This window comes from Brachyistius frenatus, unplaced genomic scaffold (genome assembly GCF_029030835.1).
Source record: "Brachyistius frenatus isolate BFR_SWC_R1_liver_20210118 unplaced genomic scaffold, ASM2903083v1 Contig_256, whole genome shotgun sequence".
Taxonomy (NCBI): domain Eukaryota; kingdom Metazoa; phylum Chordata; class Actinopteri; family Embiotocidae; genus Brachyistius; species Brachyistius frenatus.
Window position 1 is genome coordinate 376,348 of NW_027210855.1, and position 18,578 is coordinate 394,925.

At 48.5% G+C, this 18,578-nt stretch overlaps 2 protein-coding genes across 2 annotated transcripts in view; one reads left to right on the forward strand and one right to left on the reverse strand.

The window, feature by feature from the left end:
* Positions 1-214: 214 nt before the first annotated feature.
* atp5f1b (ATP synthase F1 subunit beta) lies at positions 215-3,433 on the reverse strand. Its single transcript, XM_069721070.1, has 10 exons — positions 3,296-3,433; positions 2,347-2,520; positions 2,075-2,249; positions 1,836-1,957; positions 1,542-1,726; positions 1,273-1,431; positions 1,042-1,164; positions 736-948; positions 428-629; positions 215-329 (listed from the first exon to the last, which is right to left on the reverse strand). Exons 1-10 carry the CDS (start codon positions 3,396-3,398, stop codon positions 232-234), a joined length of 1,554 nt encoding a protein of 517 aa, XP_069577171.1. The 5' UTR covers positions 3,399-3,433; the 3' UTR covers positions 215-231.
* Positions 2,598-18,578, forward strand: part of LOC138634288 (collagen alpha-1(XXVIII) chain-like) — a 29,428-nt gene continuing 13,447 nt past the window's right edge. The window contains exons 1-13 of the mRNA XM_069721082.1: positions 2,598-2,839; positions 5,112-5,214; positions 9,044-9,206; positions 10,073-10,635; positions 12,683-12,703; positions 12,790-12,849; positions 14,179-14,232; positions 14,367-14,411; positions 14,540-14,566; positions 14,998-15,042; positions 15,276-15,320; positions 15,903-15,956; positions 18,467-18,535. Of these exons, the coding sequence (XP_069577183.1) occupies positions 9,053-9,206; positions 10,073-10,635; positions 12,683-12,703; positions 12,790-12,849; positions 14,179-14,232; positions 14,367-14,411; positions 14,540-14,566; positions 14,998-15,042; positions 15,276-15,320; positions 15,903-15,956; positions 18,467-18,535 (1,137 nt within the window). The 5' untranslated portion in view covers positions 2,598-2,839; positions 5,112-5,214; positions 9,044-9,052. The remainder of the gene's footprint in view (positions 2,840-5,111; positions 5,215-9,043; positions 9,207-10,072; positions 10,636-12,682; positions 12,704-12,789; positions 12,850-14,178; positions 14,233-14,366; positions 14,412-14,539; positions 14,567-14,997; positions 15,043-15,275; positions 15,321-15,902; positions 15,957-18,466; positions 18,536-18,578) is intronic.

Here is an 18,578-nt window from a genome sequence, read left to right on the forward strand (position 1 = left end):
TTCAGGAAATATACAGTTGACAAGTTGGTTGTGTAAAGACAGCATTTTTACTTTTTTTTTTTTTTATTCCATCTTCCATTGGAAACATTAAATATAACTTTTCGTATTTTTCAGAACGATGAAACGTGTACATTTCGACATGTTTTACAAACCAAGTGCCCCCTAACCACAGGACCCCCCCCTTTCTTCTTCTTCCGTTTTATCTCCTCTTCTCTCTTCGGTTTCGACGGTTTACGAGTGCTCCTCGGCCAGCCTCTCGGCTTTCTGGACCACCTCCTCGATGGGGCCGACCATGTAGAAGGCCTGCTCGGGCAGGGGGTCGTACTCGCCTGCGGGTGGGGGGAGGAAACGGGTAGACATTTATTAAAAAAAATAAAATAAATTTTAGCATTGGTGTCACGCGGCCGTGAGCTGTAAACGCGCGTACCGGCGAGGATGCTCTGGAAGCCCTTGATGGTCTCCTTGAGGGGCACCAGCTTGCCCGCGTGGCCGGTGAAGACCTCGGCCACCTGGAAGGGCTGCGACAGGAAGCGCTGGATCTTGCGGGCGCGAGCCACCGTCAACCTGTCCTCCTCAGACAGCTCGTCCATACCCAGGATGGCGATGATATCCTGCAGGGATTTGTAGTCCTAAAAAAAAAAAAGGGAGGAGGAGGGAGAGTAAACGAGTTAAAAGCCCCGATAGATTATTAGCGGCGTCGTGAAGATTGAAGTCATTATTATAAAAGTGCCGAACCTGGAGGATCTTCTGCACACCGCGGGCGACGTCGTAGTGCTCGGCGCCGACGATGTTGGGGTCCATGATACGGGAGGTGGAGTCCAGGGGGTCGACGGCGGGGTAGATGCCCAGCTCGGCGATGGCGCGGGACAGCACGGTGGTGGCGTCCAAGTGGGCGAAGGTGGTGGCGGGGGCGGGGTCAGTCAAGTCGTCAGCGGGCACGTAGATGGCCTGCAGAAAAGAAGAAGAAGAAGAAAACAACTCTTAAGTTTTCTGTTCTTTTGGTTGTTTTCAGCAAATCCAATCCGGGATGTGGAACTTTACCTGCACAGATGTGATCGATCCTTTCTTTGTGGTGGTGATTCTCTCCTGCATGGTTCCCATGTCGGTGGCCAGAGTGGGCTGGTAACCCACAGCGGAGGGGATACGACCCAGCAGAGCGGACACCTGAGAGGGGAACTCCAGTCAGTGTCACACTTACTACTAAAGCCGATTTATCTTGCGGTTTTTTGTTTTGTTTTAATTTTTAGGGGATGCGACTGAAGACGAACAGACCTCGGAGCCGGCCTGTGTGAAGCGGAAGATGTTGTCGATGAAGAGCAGCACGTCCTGACCCTCCTGGTCACGGAAGTACTCGGCCACCGACAGTCCGGTCAGGGCCACTCTGGCGCGGGCGCCCGGGGGCTCGTTCATCTGTCCGTACACCAGCGCCACCTAGCGGGGGAACACAGTGGAGGAGAGTCGGAGACTTTTAACTACAACACCTCAAAATTGTACCCCCCCCTCCCCCTTTTCTCTTTTTTGCAGCTTTCCACCATCCTCACCTTGGAAGTGTTGTCTTTCAGGTTGATCACACCGGACTCGATCATTTCATGGTACAAGTCGTTTCCCTCGCGGGTACGCTCCCCCACGCCGGCGAACACGGAGTAACCGCCGTGGGCCTTGGCCACGTTGTTGATCAGCTCCATGATCAGCACGGTCTTGCCCACACCGGCACCGCCGAACAGACCTGCGTGACCGCGAGGAGACGCGGGTTTAGCGTTCGGGATGCTATCGAGCGACTTTAAAAAATAAATTAAAAAGACTCCAGTGTGCAAATGGTGGCCACGAGCACGTACCGATCTTTCCTCCCTTGGCGTAGGGAGCCAGCAGGTCCACCACCTTGATGCCAGTCACCAGGATTTCCTGCTCCACACTCATGTCGGTGAATTCAGGAGCCTCAGCGTGGATGGGTGCAGTCCTGGGAGAGGTTGTTGTTGTTGTTTTTTTAAATTTATTTTATTAATACGTTTAACGCGTGCCAAATGTAACTATTCACCGTGTTAAATGCAAGTTCTTGTTTCCAGCGTGCACTCACTGTTTGGTGGAGATGGGACCCCTCTCGTCGATGGGCTCCCCGATCACATTCATAATCCTGCCCAGGGTCTCGGGGCCCACTGGGATTCTGATGGGGGCGCCGGTGTCCAGGACCTTCTGCCCACGGACCAGACCCTCGGTACCGTCCATGGCGATGGTGCGCACCGTGTTCTCCCCTAAACAACAACAACAACAAAAATCAGATGGTAAATCACCGTCTCCTGTGTACTGAATGGTGTGATTTCAGGGGGTCTTGTGGTCGGGGCCGCTCACCCAGATGCTGCGCCACCTCCAGGACCAGCCTGGCCTCGCGGCCGCTCACTTCCAGGGCGTTGAGGATGGGAGGGAGACCCTCGTCGAACTGGACGTCGACGACGGCACCGATGACGGCCACGATGCGGCCGTGGGCGACGCTGGCGGCGGCGGCGGGCGCGACATAGTCTCGGCCTGTGAAATGTAATGCACACGGAGGAGGAGGAGGAGGAGGTCAGTCAGCTGTGACCTTGTGTTGTCATCACGTTCGCCCACTTTAAAGCACCGTGCGCGGTCACAACACGTCTCAATGTCAAGTCATTGCTGCCGGTTAAACTATCGATCCGCTTCTTCTTCTTTTTTTATTATTTTTAAATGTTGGAGTTCAACTTTAAACGACACGGTTAACAAAGCAGCACGCGCACGCGCGTCTGCGTGTAACGTGACGGATGAATGAAGCGTACGTCAAGCTAACGTGGCTAAAGCCGCTCCGCATATGTTCAATGACAACGAGGTCTGTCGAGTATAACAATCCTCGTGTTTCTGTCGTTATTACTACTATTATTACTACTCCTACTATGATTATTATTGGGCCCTTCAACGCGTGAACTTCGCAGGTGACCGGGCTGATCGCCTGACCCCCGTCGCGCTAACGTTAGCCGCGCCGCGCCGCCTCATGTCGTCACGCAGAGGTCATTTCTGCTGGCGCGAGGACAAACGCAGCCTGCTCGCCTCCAGGTCGAAGACGTCGCGCGGTCGGAGCACGTGTTACGCGCGTGGAGCAGTTTCATGGTTTGGATCAGCTGCTCCGCTATTTAAAATTTAACATCCCCCCCCCGGTGAGGCCTGCTTAGCATGTGGCTAGCCGCCCGCTGACGTTAGCATCGCTCGCGCCCTCTGTCCCGACATCTTCTCCTCGACGACAACAAACAAAACAAACAAAAAAGCCACCGAGCGTTGCGGGACTTACGTGAGAGGACGGCCGGTGAGCCGATGAGAGCCTTCAAGGGCTGGACCCCAGGCTTGAGAGCCTGCAGAGCTCCGGTGCAGCAGCGTCCCACAGCTCCCAACATTGTCAAAATGGCTGAAGGTGGAAGGAGACGGAGGACCTCGGGGCTTTATATAACGAATGGCCGCCGACGCCGACTGCGCACGCGCGCGACGTTAACCGGCTTAGACCGAGCATGCGCAGTTTGCTCCCAGCGCGTTCCCGTCTGATGCGCTCTCGCCCTCCGCGGAGCCGGGCTGTCACCGTGACGGCTGAATGACAGCCCAAAACAAGAAGGTTACGCTTTATTTATCGAAGTGATTTCACCGTTTTAAATCGGTCCGTGTGGACCTGCGTGGAAGCACGTTGTCTAAACTTTGCAGTGACGTCACACGGTGTCCCATATAGCGGTTTACCGCAGCACCAGTGACATTTGTGCCTGCGGTCCCCTGCGGGGGGGGGCTCACTGGAGGTCACTGATAATGGCCTAATTCACCAGAGAAATAGCAAAATATGTCCACGGGCTGTTACTGAAAACTGCAAGACTCTTCCTGTGTTTAGAGAGCGTGAACTATAAATCATCGTTTTATTATAATAGCTCAAGATCAGCTGTCAGACATCATCCTGCCACTTGAAACACACCGTTTTGGAAAGTACATTTACTCGAGTACCTAATACAGTGAACCCTCGTTTTTCGCGGGGGTTACGTTCCAAATAGAAACCGTGATAGGTGAAATCCGTGAAGTAGTAACCTTTGTTTTTTTTTACAATTATTATACAATGAAATACTCCATAATACATTGAAACCAAATAACAAAACCTTTTTACAGGCCCAAGCATTTGTTTAACAAATAAAAGTACTGTATAAATGGTTTTTTTTTACAAATAACTACTGTACTGTAAAATAATAATTTTAATCATCAATACGAACTGAAGGCTTCAAATTGCTGAGATCGGCACCGCCCCACTGCGACCCGAGTCATTGGATTAGAACGGGAGAAAATGAAAAATGATTATGAAAACAAATACAAAGTACAGTAGGACAAATAGTGACTCGTGTATTTCACTGCTCTTCTGACTGAGCCGCTGCATCCTGACTCCGCTCTGCAGCGGTTCTTTCTTCTAAAGCCGGCGGTGCAGGTGTGGTTTTTCGAGAGAAGAACATAGTTATCGGTAGTTGTTGTCGCTCTTTTTTCTTCTGGGCAAAAAGATTCTTATAAACCGACATGCCACCATCGATTATTTTTAATTTGGCAAGCTGTTTTACGTACGTGTACATATTAAACCGCAACGTTATTGACAATCAGGTAGAGAAGAAGCGGAGAGACTGTTTAGCCAATCAGAATGCAGAACGCAATGCACGATGCAAATCCGTGAAGCAGCGAGACCGTGAAAGGTGAACCGCGTTATAGCGAGGGTTCACTGTAATCGTATTATACGCAACTTGAATGTTTCACGCTTCCACAAAATATACTTTTATATAAAAGTTTAATGTCGGCATTAAATTTGCAGATTAAAGTTTCTCATGCAAATAGATCAGTCAGTTTATAAACTGTAATATTTTGTTATAATTTAAGATCCTCAAGTGATGCCAACTGCTTTCATGCATCTATAATAATAACACAAGAAATAATGACACAGCACTCCAAAAAGGGGACGTTTGACCTGCTTTTAATACTTTAGTGTCTTTCTACATCTTTTTTGTAAAGATGTAAAACTTTGACTTGTAATAGAGGTTTTTTTTTTTTTTTTTTTTTTTGACTGCTCCCTTCATTTCTTTCTCATTTCTTATTTACAGATTGAAAATTATAACTGTAAATATGGATGGTTGGCATCGGGACGCAGACTTGTAACACCACCGCGTCGCCACTAGAGGGCGCTGCTGGACCACAAGAAACTAAGTGGGTTGGAGCAAGCATGTGTGTTTCTTTTTATTTCAGAGGGTTGAAATCATCAAGACTCAAGTTAAAAATATAGAACAGAATAATATTTTTGTTTATATATATATATATATATATATATATACATATACACATATACATTGAACGAACACGCAATTCTTCTGATACTATTCTATTTCAACTTACTGCCTTAATATCAGCGCATATTCAGTATTCTTTGAATGAATTTGTAGTATTTGTTTCCTCTTGAGAAAACAAATCCTACCGTCCTTTTAAAATAAAACCTGTCAGGATCTGTTTATTCTCGCCACGTACAGCCGAACAGTGTTCGATGTAAACATCCCGGCCGCAGGTGGGTTCAATCAAAACCAGCTCAGTGTTTCCAGTCACGGTCGTCCCGCCTGTGAACGGTTGTTTAAAAACTCCCCGGCTGCGTTGGATATCGACTGTAACTGACTGAACAGGGCTCGGCATCCGTCCGATGTGCCCGCCGGGCGTATATATACATATATATATATATATATACATCTCTGCTAGTCTGAATCCGTCTGTGGAAAACCCAGTGCATATTTTGAATATAAAGCATCGCCTCAAAAGTTAACGTCCGCCCGAGGGCCTCGTGTTTTTTGGGGGATTTTGCCGGGGGAGGGGGGGGGGGCAGGTGTAAAAATGCGTTTCGTAAGAAAGTTATCAGACGGCCGCGAGTGTTTGCGAGGTTGCCGTTGCCGTAGCGACGGGGATCCGGATTGCCGATACAAGAGGCGATACAAGAACGGACGCGTCCGTCTGGTGCAGCCCCGTGGTTACTATTCAAAGAGCTCCGCTTCGGCTGTTACTGGGAAAGCGTGACGTCCCTCCGCGCGGAGCGACGTGTGGAATTTAGGGCCGGGTGTTGTTCGGTGACGTTCGATACCGGTGCCGATACCTCGACTACTTCTTTTGAAGTTCTTGTGAAAGGTCTGAAATTGAATCTTAAGATAAGATATTATCATTTTAGCCAAATTGAGTTTTTCTCAAGTCGGCATCAGAGGAACCTCAGAGTGATACTAGCACGGCTGTAGAAAACACATGTCCGAGTATGAATTTGTTCACATAAAAGTAGCTCACGCAGCTGGTTTGGGGTGGAGCTCAGCTACGTGCACAAATGCTCCTAAACGTGAGTCGCTCCCGGAGGTAAAAAGGCGGGAGACGGATGTAAAACCTCAGTTTAGGTGAAAAAAAAAAAAGTAAAAAGAGACAAAACAAACCAAAAAAAAAAACCCGTTATATCTCATGAATCCATTTTCATCTGTCATTTCACACAATTCCATCTGAACGTTTCTGATCAGGAAACTGCGTTGCGCGATAGGGATTTATTTGCTGTCATCCCTCCTTCAGATCCCGCTGCTATTAAATAAAAAAAAAAAAAAAACGATCCGCCGTCATCGTCCCAAAGCGCCCGAATCGACGTGACGGTTCGAGAGGCGTCGGACGTCGGGTCGCGTCCTCGCCGCTGTAAATACGCGGTTGAGGAACTCGCGTTGTCTTGTAAAAACGGTCGTTAAAGGCGAAGTCGCAGGGAAGATAGCTGCAGGGCTGACGTAAAGTGTTCGCTTCCGCAGTCATAAAACCAAAGACCTGCTGTTGTTTTCTCTCCGAGGGAACTTTAAAAATCACTTGTGTGTGGCCTTACATTAATAAACTAAAACCAACAAAAAACGCCGCGCTTGCACTATATTGATGAAAAAAATATTTGCGGAAATGGGCATGGCCTACTTTTTAGGGCTCACCGTCGTCCATTGAAATGCCACCTTTGTACGGCCTGCGGTTAAGGCTAACAGTGGCAATCAGAGCAAACACAATACTGTTCCACCGCCGTTGGTGCCGTTGGACCCCGAGCTACATCGAAAAAGCGAGTTTAGCAGTTTTTGCGCCAACACAGTTATCGGCGGAAATGGGCGGTCGTTCGTTTGGACGGTTGCAGCTTTTACGCTCGCGAGACGGGTCCCACGGTATTTTTACGAGTCCTCTGATCCGGGACTACACGGGAATTATAATAAGATCAAGGAGCCGAGGCTTCGCTCCGCCGCTGGTAAAAGGGCACGCATCGGGTTTCAATAAAAAAAAAAAAACTCCAGCGATTCTGAAGTCGCTCATTGTTGCAGCTTTCTAGGAGGAAATGTACTGAGTCCGTTTTAGAAGGAAGGTTTTGGAGGGAGGTGGGGGGGGGATGTATTGAGATATCAATAAATCAATTAAGGTTTACCTGAGAGTGTTTCAGTAGCTGTTCTCTCTATTCATTGTCTCCTCTCAGATTCCTGGATATCTGTGTTTACAGTAAATCATGCCATTCGCAGGAGTAACAAACGACTGCCGTGGGTGTTTCCACAGGTGACTCGGTTCGCTGCCTTTGCGAGGTGTGCCGCCTCGAGGTACGAATCTCCCGATTCGGGGTTTTTTTTTTTTTTGTGTTGGTTTTTTCTTCCCCCCCCCCCAGCTCTCTGGGATATTGTGTGGGTGAGGCTCTGGAGGCACAATCAAAGAAAACATAAATAAAAGAGTCTTTTAAAAGCAGATACGTGAAATGTTTATTTTAATAATAATAACAGATCTACGCGTAACGTGAAGGCTGCTGCTTGCTTAGAGATGCATAACTGTGCAGGTCCCTCTTGCTTCAGGGAGATTCATACCTTCTTTTTCTTTTTTTCGCCTTTTGTTTTTGTTTGTTGTCACGAGTTAGACTCGAGCTCTTTTCAGAAAAATAACTTCTAAAAATAACGTCATTTTCACTCCTGGCTCGGCCAACAAACAAGGAAAGCTGCCGAACATCCGTCATCAGTACATTTGCAGCCGAAGCGCCGTTTAAAATTTCCTCGGATGTTGGCAGAGGCCAAACTTCGCGACTTTCCTCCCGCTGAGCAAAAGCGGAAACGGGGCCCCCTCGTCTTGCGCCGGACGACGGCGTCATGTCAACGCGTGTAATGCGCCCATCGGCCCGCTAGGGGGCAGCGTGTCAGCGTCACGTTCTGCCTCGCGTCGGCTGACAAAAAAGTAAGTCGCCTCAGGTTTAAGCAGCTAAAACAAACAAACAAACAAAAACAAAAAAAACAGGGTGGCAACTTTTTCCGACATCGACTCGTGCCCGTGTTTTATTTCCACGGCTGCTTACAAGGACTGTAAAGTGGTCGCGAAAAACAAAAACGGCGGAGGATTTGGCAGTTGCGTAACACTGGCCAAACAACACTGTTGTTCTTGTTTTTTTTAATAGCACATCTAACAAATAAAAAATAAAAAAAATGAAAAGGGAAAGAGCGCTCATTTATAGAGATTGTGTGTATCTGCCCGCGGTGCCCCCCCTCCTTCCCCCCAAAAAAAAGGGGGAGTGGGCCTGGACTTTCATTTCCAGCGAAGCTTTTTGAATGGTTTGGATTTGAGGGTAGTCCGACGAAAAGAGGAAACTTCTGGCAACACTTCTTTCTTTCTTTCTTTCTTCCTCTGGTGCTCCCGGCGGGACTTTACGGTTCTGACTTGACTCCCAGCTGGAGATCCGAGCACTTCGGAAGAGGAGCCTCAACTTTTGACGCTCGGGACATGGAACCGAACTCTCCGTGAATTAATCAGGGTTTTTTGGGGTTTTTTTTTGCACCTTCTCGACTCGGTGAATTTTCCCGCAGTATAACAGAACCCGTTCGGACACCTTAAACTCACATTGCGAGGTATGCGTGCTTGTTAAAGCTTGTTCAGATTCTTTTTTTTTTTTTCTTTCTTTCTTTCTTTTTTTTTTTTTCTTGGAGGGTATTAAAAACAGGACGATGCCTGATCCCGTCTTCTCTTTCTTTCCTTTCCAAAGGGAGAAGTCATGGTCCCCTCTCTGCACTGGCTGCTGCTGCTGCCGCTGCTGTGGGGCGTTCAGGGTCTGCGGGCGCAGGACTACGAGGAAGACCACGAAGAAAGGGCGGCGACCCCCAAGAGGAAGAGCAAGCTGCTTTCGTCCAATACGATAAACGGCAAATGTAAGTTTATTGTTTTAAGGACTTTCAGAGGGGCGACGAGAGATTTATTTTTTTAAAAAAATAAATAAATAAATAAAAATGTAAGGGATTTGTGTAAGATAAAAAAATAAAAAAATAAAATAGTGGTGCCAGACGGCAAAAAAAAAAATAGGACACGATACTCAACGAGGACATCGCTGTAGGATGCAATCCACTCGGACTGATCGTATCTCCGGGGCCTCTCGGAGTCATCCATCTCACCGTGCGACCGCTCCGTGCTCGGTTACCCAAATGTTTTATTCGCTGAGATTCCCGTTTCCCCGGGCGAAATTCTCGCCGTGACACATTTCTGTGAAGATTAATGTGATTTATCCTCCGCCTATATTAGATCTCTGTGACCTCCTTCCACCCGCCGAAGGTTGGCGCGGCAGGTTGATTTGCTTTTACCCCCTCCACCAAAACGACATGTTACATTCATGAACTCATCACGCCGCGGCGGCCCGTCGAGCCCGAACGGGTCAATAAATCAGCTTTCTGAAGGCTTCCGCGGAGAAAACATTTCACCCCCGCTCTTTGAAACCCTTTCGCCCGCAATCGGTACGGTCTTCGTGTTTGGCCGCATCCGAAAGCAATAAATGATCCGTCTCGACGACCGGCCGTCTCCCGATCGCAGAGCGCCGTGGGAGGGAGTCGCTCTTTGTTTGCTTCTTTTAAAATTCGGAATTTCTTTTTCCTTTTTCCCGCCGAGATTTACGATACGAGGATCGATGCCGCTCGCGTGTCCGTGCGCTAGATAAGAAGCCGGTTAGCCTGTCAGCGTCGGCAGAGTGACATAACACTCGAGGTCACTAAAAAGCTGGCGTCTCCGCCAACGCTCTTCCCCGCAGCCGCCGTCGACGAGGACTGCCGCTTGGAGCTGGCCTTCCTGATCGACAGCTCGGAGAGCGCCAAGGATAACCACGCCCAGCAGAAGCGCTTCGCCGTGGACGTGACGGAGCGGCTGCGGGGCCTGCGGCTGCAGACAGGCCGGGGCCTCGGCGCCCGCGCCGCCCTCCTGCAGTACAGCAGCCACGTCATCGTCGAGCAGACCTTCGAGCGGTGGCTGGGCCCCGAGCAATTCAAGGCCCGCGTCGCGGCCATCGGCTACCTCGGCCACGGCACCTACACCACGTACGCCATCACCAACCTCACCCGCATCTACCTGGAGGAGTCGGACGCCGACAGCATCAAGCTGGCCGTGCTGCTCTTCGACGGCATCTCGAACCCGCAGAACCCGGACATCTCCTCGGCGGTGATGGACGCCAAGAACCAGGGCGTCCGCTTCTTCACCGTCGGGATCACGCCGGGGGCCAACGTGGCCGGGCTGCAGCAGATCGCCAGCTCGCCGGCGTCGCGCTACCTGCACAACCTGCAGGACGTCGGCATCGTGGACAAAGTCATCGAGGAGATCGTGAGTGAAACGTCGCCGCGCTCGCATGCAGAAGCGTTCGCCGGCAGCTTCGGATCGAGCGCCGGGCGCGCGAGAAAGAGCCTGCGCGACCGGCGGCGCCCTCCGGTGGGCGTCCGCGACGTCAGAACCGGAAATGGACTTTTAAGTCCCGAGTTAACGGGGTCGTGGCGTGTTCGCTGTCGTTTACGGAAATGCTTTGGAAGTAAAAAAAAACAAACAAAAAAAAAAACATCGGATCTGCTGTATTTTTAGTTTTTCTCTGTGGTTTAATATCACCTCCGATAAACACGTCGAGGTTCCCGACGCTTTTAATCTTCCCCCTTTGCCGTTTTGCATTTCCTACTCGCCTGCTGGCTTGCAAAAAAAAAAAATAAATAAATAAAAAAAAGTCCGTCGCCTAGCAACAGCATTCTCGCGACTTAATAACCGCTTACACACACGCGTCGTAACCACGGGTACCGTCCAAACGCGGCGTTATTCTACGCGTCAACCTTCATTCATTCCCGTACGGTCACGGTTCAACCAAAACTTTACACGGTCTGTCTTTACAGTGGGATTTAAAACAAACAAAAAAAACAATAAAAAAAAAAACACCTCGTTGTTCCGTAGTTTCATTAAATTGACACCTGAGCTTTGTTTTCGAAACTGAAGAACTGAAGAAACTCACAGGGGTAATTGCAACAGCTCTCAAACGTGTTTCTCTCGATACGTTTCCAATCGAGAGATGAAAATGCGTTTTTTTTTGGGGGGGGGGATTTGTTTTCTTTCGCCTACAAGCTCAGACTCGCGGCACATAATCACTCCGAATCACCCAGAAGCTGTTCTCCTCCGGCGCTCGCGTTGCTCGTGAAATTGCGTGCACACTTTGATAATTGCCCGTTTCCGGAGGGCAGAAAATTGATGACAGATCGTTGCTATAAAAAGCTGTTATCAAATCAAAATGTTAGCGCTTTCCAGCGCGCCGCCCAATAAGCGCCCCCCCCCCCTCCTGCTGCCGGGCGTCTGCCGCCACCCGCCGCTCCGATTCCTGGGCTTATTACATCCCTGATGTACACCTGCTACCTGCTGCTATAGTAACAGGCCTGCTGGCATCACCTCGGCCATCGCTGGGAGATGAAATTCTCTCTGGCCCTTAAAATAAAAAACATTAAAAAAAAACGGAAAGCAATGAGATTCCTCCATCGGCAGGCATGTGTTGGAAGGAAAAGTCTTTATTCTCGATTTTTTATTTTTTTTTACCGAAGGGATCGGAGGGGGTGGGGGAAGGGGGGGGGGTACTTCTATAAGTAATATTTGCTGCATCGGACGTTTTGCAGGTGAAACTAATCGATGTTTTCCGGCGCGAACTGCGGGCCGTCAGAGAGTTCTCGTGCGAAACAAAGTCAAAACGTGAAAAAAAAAAACCCACAAAAAAACCCACTCTTGTCGTGGGGGTTGAAAAAGAATTGCGCGATACATCATTTCAACGAGGTCCTCGAACGCCACTTCAAACTGCGGCTTTAAGTGTTGACACGTGAAGAGAAACGCCTCAACGTCCCGTCTGACGCGGCATGCAGAGAGCCCAGCGGGCTTCTCGTCATCGACCGGTGGGGTGGTGGGGTGGGGTGGGGGCCGGGGGGGGGGGCGGGGGAGACACCGGCGAAAGCATCTGTATGTCATAACCGACACGTCTTTCATCTGAAACGTCTTCGGCTGCGGCGGTCGGTCGTCGCCTCTTCAGGAATGCGTTCGTCTTCGGCCGAGGCCGATCGGCTGCATGTGGTTCGTGTTTGGCGTCCCGGCAGGGGGGGGGGGGGAGGGGGAGGAAACCCAGAACCTGGGATTCGGGATGCGAGAACCAGAATCAGGTGGAACTGGACCCGGGCCAGCTGTGAACAGGGTTTAAGTGGGCGAGCAGGTGTTCACAGCTCCCAGAATATTGTCTCACTTCAGGTTGTTGTTTTTGTTGTTTTCTTCCAAGTATTAAACGAAGAAGTAAATCTAACAGCATCCTGACGTTGTCGTGTTCTTTTTTGTTTGTTTTGTTTTTCCCGGTTTGCTTCCGCAGACGGCGCTGGCGGAAGAAGGGGTAAGTCGGACATTTCTTTCCAACACACCCTTTTTCGCTTTTTGTGTCTCCGTCTCACTCTCGTCTTTTTTTTTTGTTTCTTGAAGTGTGTGGTCAAGAACAAGTGTACGTGCGAGAAGGGCGAGAGGGGACCCGGTGGCCCGGCTGTAAGTATTCCTTCTACCCGGCTACGGAGGCCCAAAGGGCCAAAATTCAATACAAAAAAAAAATAATAGAAAATGACATTAATATATCATAAACGTATATACGAGTGAAAAAAATGTATTTGTTCTGTTATTTATTTTCGAAATATAAGTTTCATAGGACTTAAATTTCCTAATAGAATTTTTAAAAAAGTGTTTTTTTTACTTCATAATGTCCCTTTTTAAATCCTAATGTAATTTTTTTACGACAGTGAGCCTCTTTCAGCCAATCGCATGCCTTTTGCCCCTTTAAGCCCTTAGCTCCAGTTAGCAACCGTGCGAAAGCCCTTCTCATCAACGAGCTAGTTGTTTTAAATGAAGGCAATACACATACACAAGGCGGTAAAGAATGCAAACGTCAATCACCCCGGCAAAAACAAATTACAACATGCCGACTTTCAAAATGACCTTTCTGAACACCCAAGTTGAGTTTGAATGATTTCTTGTGAGTTATTTTACACTTGTTTGTTTGCTGTTGTTGTTTTTTTTCTGCCCTCGTGACGGTGATAATTGTTTCAGGATGTCATTTTGAACATTTCGGATGAAAAAGCCACATGTGTCGCGCCGCCGCGGCGAAAACACCACTATACCCCCAAAGAGCTCCGTTTTCCCGCGGCAGCGAGAGCACGGCGAATGCCTCGCATTCCCCGTGCGGTTTATTGAGAACAGGCCACGGAACATTTTTATTTATTTACACGGGAAGTCGGCCGAGCGGGAAGGAAAGAAACACCCCGCAAACACCCCCGGGGTCGTCTGAGGACACCGAACGGATGTTCACGCGCGTGACTTTCTTCGCCTGCCAAAAAAAAGCCACGTCGCTCTTATATTACGCGGAGAAGGTCGGCCGCCGTTAGACGTAGCTGGGTTTTTTTTTTTTTTGTTCTGTGAGGAATTTTCCCAGGATGAGAAACTAATTACCGCCTCTTGCAGAAAACCACAACAACAAGCTGATGTTCCAAATAAAAAAAAGAAGCTGTTTCACATCAGGAAGCGGCAGACGCGCGCCGACAGGAGACGGACGTACTCGGAAGATCATTGGGGGGGGGGGGGTCCCCCCAGACTGACTCACTGGCCTTTTCTGTCCGCGAAGTTACATAAAAGGCAGCCAGTACGTACTGTCGCGTGTCGTTGCCGCGGCGACCCACGCGGACAGGTTTCGGCGGAGTGCCGGAGAATACCAAACCCGATCCGAGTTCAGCCCGGACTTTCTCCGGGCGTTTATTGTGTTCCCCGAGTGCCTCCCGACGCGCTTCCAACTGAGGCGCGACTGTTTTTGTTTTTTCTTCTCTGCAGGGCAAGAAGGGTCGCCCCGGAGACGACGGGACCCCCGGCCTCAAAGGGACGAAGGTGCTCCTTATTACAATCAGTCCTTTCCTTTATTTAAATGTCGACGCGTGTGCAAACCAGGTGCGCTTGCATCTGCCGGTTAAATCCGAATCCTTCGTTTCTTTTTATTTGTTTTTATTTATGTTTTTTTGTAGGGCGAGGGCGGGTTGAGTGGACTTCCAGGTCGGGAAGGTTCGGAGGTGAGCTGACGGTCTTCAGTCAAATGAAATCAGCGCCGTCTGAAAACGGCGTAAATTCCACACGAAATCTTGATCAACAATGTGTCTCGATCTCCGTCCGTCTTAACCGCTCCGTTTTGTACACACAGGGAAAACCGGGATACAAAGGAGAGAAGGTATTGTATGGATTTCATTGCAGCCCCTCGCTCCTCCTCCTCCTCCTCCTCCTCCTCCTCCTCACAGTTTGACGCTCCCACGCCGCGAGAGGAACCTCAGAATTATGTTCCCCAGGCGTGATGAAGTGCTGAAAATGCGGTGGCATTTTTCTTCCCCCCCTTTTTTTTTTTTGTTCCAACGCGTTTAACGTGGCGCTTATTTACTTGACTTTTATCCCGACTTCACGCCGCCTTTTTTAAAAAAAATTTTTTAAACCCCTCGGCATGTTGTTCCCGTTGAAACTCTTCGCTCCAGCGTAAAGCGTTGGAACGAAAACAGGATTTCGACAATTACACACCGCGTCCCGTTAAACTTGCGAGTCGTGCAGCTTTATTTTAAAGGCCGAAAATGATGCCAAAAGTGACTTGAACTGTTTGTTGTCGTCTTACAGGGAGAACGAGGGGAGTGCGGCACACCTGGAATTAAAGGAGACCGAGTACGTCGCCCTTTAATGTTGTAATGACCTAAAATGTTATTTTCCATAAATGACTGACCTGTTTAAGTCATCTTAAAATGTAATTTGAAGGGTAAAATCCAGTTGTTTTTTTATTCATTACACCAAATTTGACATCCAACACAACCAACTTTCAGACGAAAGTCTTTCTTATGACTGTAGATTAGGGATTTGACTAAATTCCTTTTTTCTTTTTTTTCTTTTTTTTTTCTCAGGGTCCTGAAGGCACCATCGGCCTGAGAGGAAATCGTGGCCTTCAGGTGAAATGTTCTTTTTGGTTGCCGAGCCAGCTGAGACTCTCGAGTGTTTCCGCTCTGGAAGTTTAAACTGCAGGAACACATTTCAGGTCTTAATTTGGGTGTAACGCATCACGTAGAACATGTTAAAAGAGAATGGATGTGATGAACACGGAAATTTAACCACACGAGAAAATCACCGTTCAGATCTATTCACCATGAGTCTGGTTTTACCAGTGTGAAGTGATTATTAATTATATGGCACACACGGTAAAAAGAAAAAAATGTAAATACGTATTGTCGCGATAATAGTCCAACATTTTTTGAAAATACAGAGTTTTATGTCAAACAACAAGCCTGTAATCAACATGCCCCTTAGTAGAATAAAAATAAATACAATAAATGTATTGAGCTTTATACTTTGTTTTTGCTAATATAAAGAAAAAAAACAACTAAATTTGTATCAACTGAATTTCCACCAGTGAATCTGGATCTTTAAGGGGCAACAAAAACTTGATTTTACAACAAAATTTGCTTCAAAATGGATGTGAATTGAGCGAAATCAGTAACCGATGTGTAACGCTGGCACTCTTGTTCACCGTTCAGGGTTTGCCCGGTCCGCCCGGCGACATCGGAGGCGAAGGTGTGATGGGCAAAAAAGTGAGTCGTCGTCGTCTTCTTCAGCCTCGATGCTTTTCGAACAAAACGTCTGAAGTCTGGCGGGCGCTGCGATGCGGCTTCTGTTCCGCGGCGCCGGAAAACCCGGTTATCTCACATCTTTCCCGTGTTGGATACGGTGCTGTATTTACCCCTCCGAAACTCCAGGTGGCGCCGTACTGAACTGGCCACAACCAATCGAATTCATCACCGTCCAGTTCCGGAAACACGAGTCGGACAATTAGTTATAATATAACGGCGCTTGTATTTGAGGTCTTAAAATTTGATTTATTCGTCTTCGCATAGTTTTACGCCCGCGCTGCGAGGGAAGACAGAACTTCATTAAATTTGAAGGAAAGCCTCGCGGCCGCAGATTGCTCGGAGGTTTGGCGTCGATCGCTCCCGCCTTCAGGTATGCAAAAGTGAGTGAAACCTCCGACTGACAGGATGGTGCCAGAAGGCAAAAACAACAGCGGGAAAACAGGCCGAGCTGCGAGAGACGCATCGACGCAGGAAATGGATGTAGAGCAGAAAAGACCCGAAGAAGAAAGAAGCAGCTGATGTGCTTCAAAGTAAACAACTGCGTCTGATGATAGAAGAAGAAACACCGCCCCTCCCCCTCTCACTCCCCCTTCTCCCCCTTCTCACCCCCCCCAAAAAAAAGTACAATGGAAATGAACAAAACAAGCTGGAAAGGTTCTTGGAGCAAAGTTTTATGGACAGATGAGACCAAAATAAACTTTATTGGAAAAGACAAAAGTGTCAAAATAAAAAGACAGGAAAAGGTCGCGATCCGAACCATCGCACCTCGTTAGCGAAGCTGCTTCCTGGAAAGGACTCGCTCGTCTTTATTGACGAGGGAACAGATGGTGACAGCGGCGGGACGCATTCACAAGTGCGCGCACACACACACACACACACACACACACACACACACACACACACACACACACACACACACACACACACACACACACGTTTTGTCCCGCCACGTGCAAAGAAGGTTCCTCCACTCTGATTGGCCGGACCTTCACCGTATATTAAAGGCGACTGTAGCTTCCGACGAGGCCGAAGGGGGGGGGGGGGGGGGGCTTGAGCTGCAATACCAGCGAGCGCCACTGGAGGCACACGGTCTACAAACGGCATCAAATACCAGCCAGAGCGAAGCTGCGCTTTCGGCTAATTGTTGCGTTTTGATCTCAAATTGGAAACGTCCAAAGAGGCGAAGGCGTCAAACGACGACGTGACGTATCTTTGAAGGGCGCTTTAACGGCATATCGTAATAAGGACGAGCGCGCAAAAGCCATTTTTCCGCGACAAAGTGAACGCAACCGATGACGGCGCATTGGATTTCATCTTTGGACCCATAAACCAGCCCGGACTGTCAAAAAAAAAGAAGTAAACTGAGACATCACTCAAACATTGACTTTGAGCCACCACAGACTGTCCCCCCCCTCCTCTCCTCTCTCCCACCCTTTTTTTTTTTTTTTTTTTTTTTTTTTTTAGCCCAATGCATCAATCAAAGGTGACCCACGGTCCTTAAAACCAGATGCATATCAGAAGGATACGTTTTATGTTTTTTTTTTTTTTTTTTAAAGCTGGATACTTGAAGATCTTTCCAGTCTGGTCTGAATTAAGTCTCTTTGCGTGGCCTCTACCGAACGTTCAGACGCGGCGGTGAAACACATGGAAGGATACGACGCCAATAAATAAACACAAAACATTACAGACATTTCAAAAAATGCGTTTCGACCGAGTCCGTCCGAGGAAGAAAAAAAAAAAAAACGCTGACTCCGATCGGCCGCCTTTATTTGTGAGCTGCGATCCGTCGGCGCTGGAAAATTTGGAAGCGCTGTGAAGTAGTATTACCTTGTCAGCTTATTTGTCTCATCCTACTTTTAAGACCCCCCCACCCTCCTCCTCCTCCTCCTCCTCCCTCCCTATCCCCCCCGAGTGTTCCATCCTTAATTATTTTGGAAGAATGTACATGTTGGTAGTCTGGCTGTCATCCTATATCACCTGAACGGCAAACTAATGTCTGGCTTTAAACGCTGTCCCGACTTGTTTCGAAAAAGGGCAAAGGGAGAATGGGGGCCCGGGGGGGTGTGCGTGTGTGTGTGTGCGTGTGTGTGCGTGTGTGTGCGTGTGTGTGTGTGTGTGTGTGTGTGTGTGGGGCGGGTGGTGGTATGCAAACCCCCGCTAACACTTCCACGCCCTCTCCGCGCCTGTCGTGCGCCGCGGTGATTTACAGCTTCTAGAAAGAAAGAAAGAAAAAAAAAAAATTAATTGCATTCTTTAACCGATAAAGTCTTGACGTCTTTTTAAAAAAAAAAAACACAAAAAAAAACCAGCCGAGAAGGGGAAGCGAGTTCAAAGCGGACTCTCAAGCACGATCACGTCGAAAATGTGCAAAACAAAATGAAATAAACAGGAATCGAGATTGGAAACATGCGTACGTGCCATTGTTTACCGGCGTCTGTCGCTTTTTTTAATTTTTTAATTTTTTTTTATAGGGGGAGCGGGGACTTTCTGGGCCGCCCGGGATCCAAGGCGAGACGGGGATCGGCCTTCCGGGACCCAAGGTGAAGTCGGCCACCCGATTGTTGTGTGAAATAAACAAGTCAA